We start from the raw sequence: 13,224 nt of genomic DNA on the forward strand, positions 1-13,224 counted from the left end.
TGCTTCTTGCTTATGTTCGTTTTGTCAAAGATGAAAGTTTGGTTCAAGAGCTGTTATTTGCAAGACAACTAGAAACAGATACAAAAGGGGAGTCAATATTTCGTGTTGTTGAGACTTTTTTCAAGGAGAAAGAGATCCCGCTTACCAACATTCTTGCTTGTGCAACAGATGGGGCACCTGCGATGACAGGTCGTTACCGTGGCTTCATCAGTTTCTTGAAAAAAGCTGTACCTGGTGTGTTTACGGTCCACTGTGTAATTCACAGGCAACATTTGGTCGCAAAAAACCTAAGCAGTCGACTTCACGAATCATTAAACACTATTATCAAAGCGATAAATAAAATTAGGGCACATGCTCTCAATTCTCGATTGTTTCGACAGCTCTGCATTGAGAACGATGAAGATTTTGAACATTTGTTGTTGCACACAGAAGTTAGATGGCTGTCAAAGCGAAACTGCCTGAGACGTTTCTATTCAGTTTTTGGAACAGTTGTTGAATTCTTCCAAGACTCCAATCCTGTTCTCTCTGATGAACTAAGAAACATCAAGCATGATACCGCCTACTTGTCTGATGTATTCACAAAGTTTAACGAACTTTGCAACTGCAAGGAAATGAGATTAGCCTTATCAAAGTCAAATCTGTTCTCTCCACGTTTTGCTCGAAGTTACAGTTGTTCAGACGTAACATAGCCCGTCGTGAGCTCTTTCAGTTTCCGAGCCTCTTTGAATTGGAGAAGAAGAGCATACCAGACGATAACCTACAAGTGTATTGTGCACACCTGGATGAGTTGCACAGAGACATGTCTGATAGATTTCAGGATCTTTTTTTGCTTCAGATACCAGACTGGGTGATAAATCCATTCCTAGATATCAGCAATGATGAAACAGGAATGGTAGAGGAAGAACTTATTTCACTCCAAAATGACATTGAGCTCAGGCCAAAGTTCAAACAGTCATATCAAGACTTTTGGTTACAAAAAAAAAATTTTGACCGATACCCTGCACTGTGGAACAAAGTTAAGATGTACTTCATTGCTTTCACTACATCATATTTAGTGGAGTGAGACTTCAGTGCAGTCGCCTACCTACTTTCCAAGCAAAGAAACAGACTGAACATTATTGAACGTGGGGATCTAAGACTTTTCCTTAGTTCCTTCCAGCCAGATGTTGATAAGCTGATATCCCTACACCAAATACATCCATCCCATTAAACTTGTGAAGACAACGTAGTTGCAGAAGAGATGCAAATTTAGCTTTTTAAAAATGTTATTTATTAAAAATGTTAAATGCTATATATTTAACTTTAAATACTGTTTACTAGATTTGTCAAATACATACACTTTTTTTATAGTGTTGTATTACTTGTTTTGAATTTGCAGTAGACTATTAAGCAAAGAGGTGGGGGGCGCTAGGAATTTTTCCTGGGTCTCAAGGGGGCATTAGCCCGAAAAAGTTTGGGAACCACTGGTCTACCACCATCCCCGTGTTATATAATGAATTTACTATATATGAATAAACAATCAGCACTCTTTTCCACCTCTGTGACAAAGGTGAGAATGTAATTTGAGACTGGGCAATTTTTGATAGATTACATTTAGAGCTGGATATCTCATTTATGCAGCCTGATCATTTCTGTTAGAGCAGTGGTTCTCAAACCGTGTGTCCCAGTCAAGGGTGCCTCAAGCAGCAGATGAGGCTATGCGGTGGCTAATTCTAAGTTGGGTCCTTCTCTTTGTGCCCAGGGCAGGTAGAGTTCAAATGGCAGCCATTCAGCCCACAAAAAGATGGTTGTGTGAATTACATGGAGCTCACTAATAGTACAATCCTATACATGCTTACTCAGAAGTAAGTCCCACAGTTTTCACTGATGCTTGCACTCATGTAAGTTTGGCAATGCTTCATACAACACAAGTAACATGCACACACAAAGGGGGGGAGGACACAATCATATGTAGCCCAGTGTACCAGGCAGTGACACATCTATGTAATTTGGTTGTGAAAGGAAATGAGAAGCTGCACTGACTTTTACCAGAAAGTGTCTGAAGAATCAAAAACAGCAGGGGGTTTGAACTGGGACTATCTGAATTAGCTCATTCTACATGGAGGAATCTAACACTAATAGTCACACAGTTAAGCCAGAAGGAAAGATGACATTTGTTTGGAAATCTACTTTTCTTCATCATAATATATGGTTAATTTTTTTTCTAATTGTAACTTTTTTAGACACTAGATGCCATCTTGAACTTCAAATACTCTGGAGGTCCAGGACATGTTGATGGGTATTACAGAAACTTGTCTCTAGGGCTTCATGTAGAAGTGGAGCCATCGGTCTTCTTTACACGTGTCAGTACCCTGCCTGCAACAAGGTATGTTCTTGTCTTTCAGTCATGCCACATGATGAACTAGAACACTTTTATTTTTCATAAGAAATACGTTGTTGTTGCATGCCCTCAGTGATTTTAGATATCAGCAGCTCTACACAGCTAAGGACTGATAAGCAACTAATAAACAGTTTTCAGACATAAACCACTGCATTCTTGTTTTGTTAAATAGTTATGCTTAATTGGCACAATTCACCTGGAAGTTTCCCTGAGTAAAAACCCACTGAAGGGAATCTAGTGTTGCTCAGCTCAGATACATTTCAATGGGGCTTTGTGCAGGAAAACACTCATGTGGATTGTGCCCAGATAGTGACTGTATGTTCTGTGTGCACACAGTGACATCAAAACACTGAGTAAGTTTTGAATGCAGCCCAGTGAATATACCCATTTATCTAAGCCAGGGGTGTCAAACATAAGTCCCGGAGGCTGGATGCGGCCCCCGGAAGCTTTTTATCTGGCCCTCAGGCTCTCAGCTGTTGAGGAGTTGCAGCTGAAATGGCAGCACACATGAAAATTGGGCTTTCCCAAATCTTGAAATATGATCAAGATTTGTGTACTTTCTCTTCTGTCATTTGCAGTTAATGAGTTTCTATATGAGAACAGGGTCTGATTTCTGGTCATTAGCTGCTTAATGATGTCACTTTCTGCTAAATGACATCACTTCTGGTCCTCAGGTGGAGCCCTGAATGCTAACTTTGGCCCTCTGTATGAAACGTGTTTGACACCCCTGATCTAAGCGTTTGTATCTCAGCACCTTGCAGTCCCAAAAGGACCCACAAGGCAGCTCACAAGAAAATAATATTAACAATTGGTTAAAACAACAAACAACATTGATCATGTGATGGATGGCTCGTGTTGTGTGTGCCCCCTCCCCCATTTTGTGCCTTTTTTGTTCCTGTATTTTGGACACTTTTGAAACTCCCCAGAAGCTCTCGTGCAGACTCAACAGCCTCAAAAAGTTCTCTCCTGGATTAGGAACTGGTTGAGGACCAGGAAACAGAGAGTTGGTGTCAATGGGCAGTTTTCTCAATGGAGAGAGGTGAAAAGCGGTGTGCCCCAAGGATCTGTCCTGGGACAGATGCTTTTCAATCTGTTCATAAATGACTTGGAGACAGGGCTAAGCAGAGAAGTGGCCAAGTTTGAAGATGACGCCAAGCTTTTCCGAGTGGTGGGCCCCATGACTAGTTGCTCTGAAGCATAGTCATTTAGCTTGTCAAGAAATCTGATCTCTCTTTCATGACCAGAGCACAAGACCTCGGGCAAATACCGCTGCACGAACGGCCTCTCCTGACCAAGGAATTAAGTCAGATAGAGGTTGAAAGAGAAGATGTTTCAGACCTCATTAATAAATTAAAGATTAGTAAGTCACCCAAGAGTTATTTTGGAATTAAAGAATGAAGTTGCTGATCTCTTGACTAAAATATGCAACTTGTCCCTCAAAATGGCCACGGTTCCAGAGGATTGGAGGATAGCAAATGTCACACTGATCTTTAAAAACGGAAAGAGGGGGGACCCGGGAAATTATAGGCCAGTAAGCCTAACATCTATACTGGGTAAGATGGTGGAATGCCTCAACAAAGATAGAATCTCAAAACACATAGACGAACAGGCCTTGCTGAGGGAGAATCAGTATGGCTTCTGTAAGGGTAAGTCTTGCCTCACAAACCTTTTAGAATTCTTTGAAAAGGTCAACAGGCATGTGGATTTGGGAGAACCCGTGGACATTATATATCTGGACTTTCAGAAGGTGTTCGACATGGTTCTTCACCAAAGGCTACTGAAAATACTTTCATGATTTCTAGGGAATAATAGAAATAATTCAAGAAATCACCTCAGGTAACAACTCTGTATAAGGGAGCTTCCTGTATTTCTAAACCTTGAAGTACAATCAAACGGGTAGGAAGAGAACCTTTTGAGGACATAATCACAGATACCCAGGACAGAAAAATCATGCAAGAAAGAGTTTGATCCAATTAAGAAAATGTCAACTCCTTCTGTTTTAGCTTCAGTTGTTGATGCTGCACCAAAAATCCAACTGTGTCTGAAACCCTAGTATTGCAATATGTTCCTTCTGATCAGAGTTGACTTGCATCCCTGGAACGGTCCATTTCCTGTTCTGTTATTCTTCTTAGGTCATCTTCTTCATCATTGAGCTTTACCTTGCACAATATTGCAAGGGAATATTGCACAATATTAGAGAGAATTACAGTGGCTTGATAAAAAAAAAAAGGCTTCTGTTGCATAGTCTTCTGACAAGGCCTGAATCTTGAGACCAGTATCTCATTGCTTCCTTGGTCCTGGAACTTCATTTGATAGAGCAGTATTACTTTGTCAATACTGAGACAGGGTATCCGCTCAACTGTTCTGTCACAAGTCTGATTTGTTTTCCCAGTCCAGCTCTCCTGCCTAAGCAGCTCTCCTTTCTGCCTCTTTTTCATTTCCAGCAAGCAACACACAGCCACTCTGTCCCTATTACTTCTATAAATATTTCCCTAACAAAGCGGAGAGCTTCTTGTTTGTTGAAGTGGTGGTCATTAGTATTCTGGATCCCATTATTCATGAAAGTCTTCCTCTCACCAGTTACAAAGTTCAGGAGCATTTTATGATGATGTAGCAGGTCAGCCAGTGAAGGAAGGATCTGATTACAGAAGATACACAGTGCTTAATTAATTATATCTCTCGCTGTGCGTGACTGCGGGTCCATCTGACATCTTCTGTCATAGTTCACATATTATGAAGCAGAATGTCTTCTGCTTGCTGAGAGAAGTTGTGGTGTAATTCAACAGCTTTTTCTAAGGCAAAAAAAACAAATCTCCTGCCTCTTTCCAAATTGAAGTAGCCTGTCATTTGGTTGAATGAAATTTTATGAGTTTCTATTTTAGGGTTCCTAATGAATAAAGCAATAGTATTTGCCTCTCTCATCTCATCTCATCTCCTCTGCTCTATTGAATTTGGTTTTGTCTTTTATTCCCATGATAAATGCTTTATACATTTACGTGCTGATGGAAGGTTTTTCAGTGATTAAAGGTTTTATGAAGTTGTGATAGCAGTGTAATAGATTCTCATTCTTTAAGATTTGTGCTTTCTCAAAATGACTAACTAGATAAAACTAAAAGGCGTCAGACATGCACTACCTCTTAACTTTTGATAGAAGTGAGTTTTTAAAACCGACGAAGAATTAAAAAGTTAATGATATTATGCACATCATATTAAAAGTTATTTAGAGCCCCCAAACCACTTATGCTGCTCCTGTCAGCCCCACCTGAGGGAAAAAATATAGGTATCTTCCTTTCTCAGGACAGCAGTAACTTCAGGGGGGTTGGAGAAGCGTACTGAGGGAAAGAGTTAAGAACACCTCCTTCCACTACTACTGCAACCAAATCTGGAGCATCCCAAAGCTGCTGTAAAGTAAAATAAAAAATGTCGACTCAAACTCATCATGGCTCTCCTGCTTAATGTCTACTCTGGTCTCCATATATTTGGGACCAGGGACCTTAGCACTTCTGCACAGTGACTTGACCAAGATTAGTACTAAAATATAAAATAAAAGTTATGGTAATCAGATGCTGAGATTTGCAATACTGTATTTAAAAAAGAAAGTTACCGTTTGATCACATGCGTATCGCTACCAGGATCTTTTCCTACAAAGCAAATGATTGCAAATACCGTATTTATCGGCGTATAACACGCACTTTTCCCCCCTGAAAATAGGGGGCAAATGATGTATGCGTGTTATACGGCGATGTCTCTTTAAGGGATCCCGTTCCCAATAGTGCCTAGCGGCGGCACAGCGTCGTGACGTGATGTCAGCGCTGCGCCCGCCGCATATTATCACAGCCGCTGGCAGCTGATGAATATGGTAAGTGGAGACCCTTTCTTTGGGGAGGGGAGGGGAGGGGGAGGGATTGAGGTGAGGTGGCATAAGTAATGCTTTGGATGGTGAAGAAGATGAGCTGATTTATGAAGATAGTAGCAGTGAAAGCAGCAGTGTTCATTGCGATTTTGAAGATAGCAGTGAAGATGAAGAGTTTCTTGGTTTCCCAGATAGTGATTTCTGAGTAAACTTTTGTAAAAACAAAATATTCAAGTTTCTTTTGTTAAAACAGTTGCTTTTACTGTCCTTTTACATTATTTACCTTATATGTGGTAATAATATTAATAAAAAAAAGTTCTGAGCTACCCTTATTTTTTTCCTGAAATTTCCCTCTTAAAATGAAGATGCGTGTTATACGCCTGTGCGTGTTATACGCCGATAAATACGGTATTTAAAATGTTTCTGTACAGTCCAGACTGACTCATCTCGTTCTGATTTTTCATATGTGAAAACATTAAATCCATTCCGTTATCATGAACCCTTAGCAATGCAACATAACAAGAGACCAATTGTTCTGTTTAATCAGTGTGGTGTGAAAGCACAACATCAGTTTTATAATTATTAGCTATATCATAACTCCATAATCGGTTGTTTGAAATCTCAGTGTTGTGTTTTCAATCTTTTCAAATAGTACTCGTCAGTGCCATCTACTCCTTGATGTTTTCAACTCAACGGAGCATGAACTCACTATTAGTGCAAAGAACAATGAAGATCTAATCTTGCATGCTGGAGAATGCCAGCGGTAAGTGTTTAAAAATGTGTGTATTATGTCTTTTTTAAAATTCATATTGTTTTATATTTATAACATTTTATTATTCCAAAGCCTGTTTTTATCATTTTTGGAATTTTAATCAATGTACTGAGTCAATTTAATCATAGACTTCAGAGTAACAAAGGCAGAAAAAGACTTTACAAATAATTTAGCAAAAATACAGTACCTATGTAAAAGCAGTATCAGTGGCCTATATGGCTGCATATGGGGATGGTGGAAAAAGCAAAGTACGTCACCTATGATCCTGTCCTTGAATTTTTGGGTAACTTTTTAAAAAGACAAATTGGTAAATTTGCTGCCACCAGAAAGGGGCTTGATCACAAATCCAGGGTCAAACCAAGATGTCCTTTTTCATTCCACCTCTCATCTAGCTATGCATGTATCTCTTAATACAGAAGTCAGTAGCTAGATGAGCAATCCAGGGAGCAACTACCAGGCTCCCAACTTCTTAGCACCCTTAGCTGTTGGAGTTCTTTGCTCTGGGTGGAAAGAGATGGGCAAGTCCTATAAAAATTAATTAGAATTCATTTTTGGAGAAGCAAAAATAAAGAGGATGGGGAAAATTATAGACACTTGCAGTTAGACAAATGGGTCTTGGAGTTAGAAGTCAACTGAAAACAATCAACATGTAATGAGACTAATTAGACATAGCCCTGCCTAGGTTGTTGCTTATTTAGCTGCAGTTTCTCTGTTCACCTTCAGGAACTAAAGGATCAGTCAGCAATGTATGGATAACTTGGTTAAAGTTGGAACAGAAAACATGCTGGTTCAACCTATCTTGTTACTTATGTAGCCTCTTGATGGTTTTAGTATATATTGATTCACTTAGGGCACAATCCTAACTGGCACTTAGGCCGGCATAAGTGCCCCGGGAGGGTCACAAATGTGCCATAAAGCAAGTTTGCGCCTTCGTGGAAGGAAGCTGCGTCGGCGCATCTAGATGCACTGACACACGGAGGCTAGCGGAAGCCTCCATGGAGGCTTCCTCATCGCCGCTTGTGTCAGCGCACCTGCGCCAATACAAGCGGTGAAGGTAGGCATGGGGGGCATGGAGGGGGTGGAGGGGAGGCGGTTCTAGGCAGGTGGAGGGTGGGCGATGGGTGACCCCGGGAGAGGGGAGCCAGGGGCGGCGCTGGGACTCGGCGGTTATGCCAGATCCCAACCCCTGTCCCTGGGGAAAACAGAGCAGCTTCAAGCCACTCTGCTCACCACCAGAGGTAGTGCAGGTCCATGGAGACCCATTGGGGTCAGCAGCCCTTACTCAGGGGTAAGGGGAAGAGCTTCCAAAGAACCTGCGTTGGATGCAGCGCAAGCCTCCTGGATTGGATTGGATTTGGATCTGGTTTGGATTGCACCCTTAAATGCCCAACTGCTAGAGATACTCTAGAAACATTTCCTGCCACAGACTGGTAGTTGGGCTAGATAACCATGTGGATTGCTTCCAACTCTATGATTCTATCAAACTCACTTTCACGGTAGTGCCTATAGAGCAAGGAGACGTGACAATCCACTATACCCTCCTGTACCAGCGACCAGGCAGACTTAACCCATTTATTTCACCAGACCTGCGCTGTCTGAGTTAGAGGAGCTAGCTGAGAATTGCTGCTGTTCTTAATACAGTCTTACTGCCTAGATGTTTGTTTTGTTTTGCTGTGTTTTATACTGATGTTGCTAGACTATTGTTTTTAATTCATGTTGTCACCTGCTTTGGGGCCTCTGAAGAAAGCATAGAAATTGTTCTTTGTAGAAGGTTAGGAGCATTGAGATGACATTTATAGCTATTTGTCAAACTGTATGAATACTGCCAGATTTATCCTGACTCTGTGTGTGTGTGTGTGTGTGTGTGTGTGCGCGTGCGTGCGTGTGTTTGCATAAAGATTAATTTAAAGGGTTATGTATGATAAAAAGAAACACCCCAACACCATATGGCAGCAGTTAAATGTGCAAATGCACATTTGGTAATTTTACTATGTTTTGTACTTGAATATCCTACCATTAAAATTAAGTTTCCTATAGTCAGTCAAAGTAGCAAGTGTTGTTTCCTATCCCAAGATATCTATTTCACCCTAGCATTTAAATTCTGTGCACAGAATATCTGGCATGGAATAGTCCTGAACTACCTCATTACTGAAAGATTTGTCAAAGTGATGATCTGAATAGATCAGCCCTATCATTTGTCTTTTGTAGTGAATCTCTAGTAAGCTATGAAAAATGTCCCATAGATGTGTAGTAAACAGATTTTCAGATAGTAACAGAAAGGTAGTCATACTTGAATGCTTTTTTTTTTTAAATGGGTTGTATCTCTAGCCTGCCCATGATATAGTGACATGCTGCATTAATTGTCAGCCAGATTGCAGGTGCTACCAAATAAATGCATTTCTAAGTAGCAGGAAAACAAAGGAAAAATTATTTGTCTTAATGCTTGTTTGCTTCACTTTGTCTGGATTATCTGCAGTTCTTTAAATGGAATTTTTTGTTTACAATTTTCTTCATTCAGACAAAATTGACCTTCTCCCTTCTAAAGCTGAGGTTAGGATGGAAATTGTTTTCTAAAGGTATACACAATTATATATTTTATAAAAGGAGAAGGAAATTAATAGTTTTTATATGTATGTTGCCTGAGGCATCAGTAACATTTTACGTATGTAGATCTAGAAACTGTTCTTGCATTTTTGTAAAAAATGCAAGAATTAAGCATGAGTTGCACTGTGATAGAACAGAATGGTCACTTTTTCTGCTGGTGATGCTGTTTTTCATTTTCTTAAATGTTATATGTTTTCTCAAATGTTAAATCTTATGCCAACATCTGTATTACTATTGCATGGTGATTTCTGCAGTATTTCAAATACCACTCAATATAGACTTTTTAAAATTTCTTGTTTATGGGACCTCCATTCAGTAATGTACAGTGAAGTTCATTCAATCTTATCTATCTAGTGACTTCCTCTGGTAAACCTCAAAGGACATGAGAGGGGGTGCACTTTGCTGAAGAGGAAGAAGCCTGATCAATGTGCACATGTCTGAATTAGCCATGGAGTTGGGTGGGCTGTGGAAGACTTTTATGGTGAAGACAAGGTGTTTGCCCTGGAACTGGGAAGTTGCAAGACTGACTGTAAATGTGCAAATATAATTTTGGATTTGTAACAACATTGCAGGGAAACACATCCCCACAGCTATTTTTCAAGTACAGTGGGGAACCGATGAAGGTTGTGGTTTATGTAAATATCAACACTTGGGTCCATTCCCTTTCATCTCAGTTGTATGAGAGCCACAGAGCACTGAATGGCACTTGACAATGAATACTGTTAGCCTTCTGTTGCTCTTTGGAAAGTGTGTGGAGACTGGGATTTATGAACATACAGAGCTGCCTTATACTGAGTCAGTTCAAAGTGCTTTGGACTTCTTATTTCATCATCATCATCCTGATCCTACTCTTCCTCCTGCTTAACATTGCTTATGCTGACTGGCAGAAGCTCCAGGATTTCAGAACAGATTATTTTCTAGTTCTAAATGGAGATGGTAGGAAATGAACCTGGGACCTCCTGCCTTCAAAGCTTGTTCTCTGTCACAATTTTTTTTTGTAGTTTAGACTAAGAGTATGCTTATATTAGCACTAAAAGCAGGACTGGCATCAGTGGTTAGGCATATGGAGTCAAGGGTGATAGGCCTATGACCCTAGAAAGTGTGCCACTTGATAGACCCACCACATTGGTTAATGGAGAAGAAAGGAGGAAGCTGTCCATCTCTACTCCTAGTCAATGGGGGTATCTTTCCCCTCTCAGGCTGAGAATGAGGCAGTGTGAGTGAAACCTCCAACTTTCCTGCCCCACGTTGAAAAATTTAATGTGGTGTTACTTGTACATGGTAACAGTAACAGTGTTGATAGAAGTATGTATGATACTTCCATGACTCATTTTCAGCCTTTGTGACCGTAGTGGTTGTATTCTCGTTGTCAACAGCCCTGTGAGTCTAAAGAGGTAGTTTCTATTTTCCATCTGTACAAATTACATTTTCTAATAAAGAGGCACCGAGAGCCCTTCATAGAGCAGATATTAAGTACTATACAAAAACCCCAAGACAATTAACTGTCAAAATTGAAACTCTAAGCACATGCTCTGTATTCAGTTTTCTTGCTTTTAGCACAAAGAAGTTAATTTTAGGGCTCACAAGAGAAGTTCTGACTCCCTCTCTATGATTAATATTAAGTGCTTTGATATGCTCGTATTTTGAATTTTTTAATACTGTAACAGGAAGAGAGGTTTTCGTCTAATAGCTGTAATTGTTCTGGCTGATTTACCTGTCTTCTGTTGCCAGAAGTGGAGCTTATCAAAGGCGAATATCTCATATTCCAGAATACCTTTGTATTGCTTATATGCTAATCTTCCATCTCCATTAAACCCTTAAACACACACACATACACACACAGAGAGAGAGAGCGCTTTCTTTTATTTCTCTTTTCTTGTTCAGCAGTAATGATTTTTTTCATGTGCAATTATTTGTTCAGGCTTTCTCATTAAACTTTCTAATAGGCACCCCTTCCTCTTTTATCATTGGTCTCTAGGAGGAAACTCACAAAATCACTCAGTTGTGAAGTCCAAAGACAATGTTCTTGTTCCAGGTACTGAGAACAAACTTCAGGCACAGTCATCCCATTACTATACTCCCTCCAATCCCCCCTCCCAGCTGATTCAGTAAAATGTCACAGGTACCCAAGTCCTCCTGATTTTAGAAATGGGCTATGTCAGAATGCCAGATGCAAGGGAGGGCACCAGGATGCAGGTCTCTTGTTGTCTTGTGTGCTCCCTGAGGCGTTTGGTGGGCCACTGTGAGATACAAGAAGCTGAACTAGATGGGCCTTTGGCCTGATCCGGTGGGGCTGTTCTTATGTTCTCCCCTTCATAGTCTCAGCAGAAGCAGCGCTGCTGAAAGAGCCCTATTATTATGCAGGCCAGATAAAGAGCTTCCCTGGACACTGGGCAGCAAAATGGCAGATGCATTTCAATGTAAGTAAGTATAAAGTCATGCACATTGGAGCAAAGAATCAAAACTTTACGTATAGGCTAATGCAGGGTTTCTCAAACTTTGAGGGAGCTTTACTCCCTCAGTAAGTTCTTGTGTGGGAGGGGCTAGGGCAGTGACACGATCCCCAGGATCGCGTTGCTAAGGGGGGCAATGGGGTGTGTGTGCTTGTGCCTTACTTTGCATGATGCTGGACTGCAGCAGGCTGCAGGAGGTGCAGGCAGCCCTTCACAGCGCTCCCCGATGCTTGGAACCTGCAAAAGAAGCGGGCGCAAAGCACCTCCTGCAAAACGGAAGTGCTTTGCGCCCGCTTCTTTTGCAGGTTCCAAGCATTGGGGAGCGCTGTGAAGGGTTGCCTGCACCTCCTGCAGCCTGCTGCAGCCCAGCATCATGCAAAGTAAGGCACAAGCACCCCCTTTTGCCCCCTTTAGCAACGTGATCCTGGGGATCGTGTCGCTGCCTCCCTCCCCTTCCCCTGCCCCTTAAAGGGATGGGGAAGTGTTACACGAACTGGTGGGTCGTGACCCACCAGTTTGAGAACCACTGTGCTAATGGGTTCTGAGCTGTCTGAGGCAGATCAGGAGAGAGATCTTGGGGTCCTTGTGGACAGCTCAATGAAAGTGTCAACCCAATGTGCGGCAGCAGTGAAGAGGGCTAATTCCATGCTTGGGATCATTAGGAAAGGCACTGAGAATAAGGCAGCTAATATTGTAATGCCGTTGTACAAATCAGTGGTAATGCCATACCTGGAGTATTGTGTCCAGTTCTAGTCGCCACATCTCAAAAAGGTCATAGTTGAAATGGAAAGGTGCAAAAGAGAGCAACCAAAATAATTACTGGGCTGGGGAACCTTCCCTATGTGGAAAGGCTACAGTGTTTGGGCCTCTTCAGTCTAGAAAAGAGGCACCTGAGGGGGGACATGATTGAGACATACAAAATCATGCAGGGGATGGACAGAGTAGATAGAAAGACGGTCTTTTCCCTCTCGCATAACACCAGAACCAGGGACATCCACAAAAGCTGAGTGTTGGGAGAGTTAGGACAGACAAAAGAAAATATTTCTTTACCCAGCGTGTAATTAGTTTGTGGAACTCTTTGCCACAGGAAGTAGTGATGGCATCTTGCCTGGATGCCTTTCAGAGGGGATTCAACAAATTTCTGGAGGAAAAGTTCATTACG

At 41.3% G+C, this 13,224-nt stretch overlaps 1 protein-coding gene across 1 annotated transcript in view; it reads left to right on the forward strand.

Moving 5' to 3' along the window:
• TRAPPC9 (trafficking protein particle complex subunit 9) overlaps positions 1 to 13,224 on the forward strand; it is a 334,571-nt gene that overhangs the window by 109,327 nt on the left and 212,020 nt on the right. The window contains exons 18-19 of the mRNA XM_066625482.1: positions 2,223 to 2,365; positions 6,886 to 6,996. Of these exons, the coding sequence (XP_066481579.1) occupies positions 2,223 to 2,365; positions 6,886 to 6,996 (254 nt within the window). The remainder of the gene's footprint in view (positions 1 to 2,222; positions 2,366 to 6,885; positions 6,997 to 13,224) is intronic.

The sequence above is a fragment of the Tiliqua scincoides genome, chromosome 4 (genome assembly GCF_035046505.1).
Source record: "Tiliqua scincoides isolate rTilSci1 chromosome 4, rTilSci1.hap2, whole genome shotgun sequence".
In the NCBI taxonomy this organism is placed as follows: domain Eukaryota; kingdom Metazoa; phylum Chordata; class Lepidosauria; order Squamata; family Scincidae; genus Tiliqua; species Tiliqua scincoides.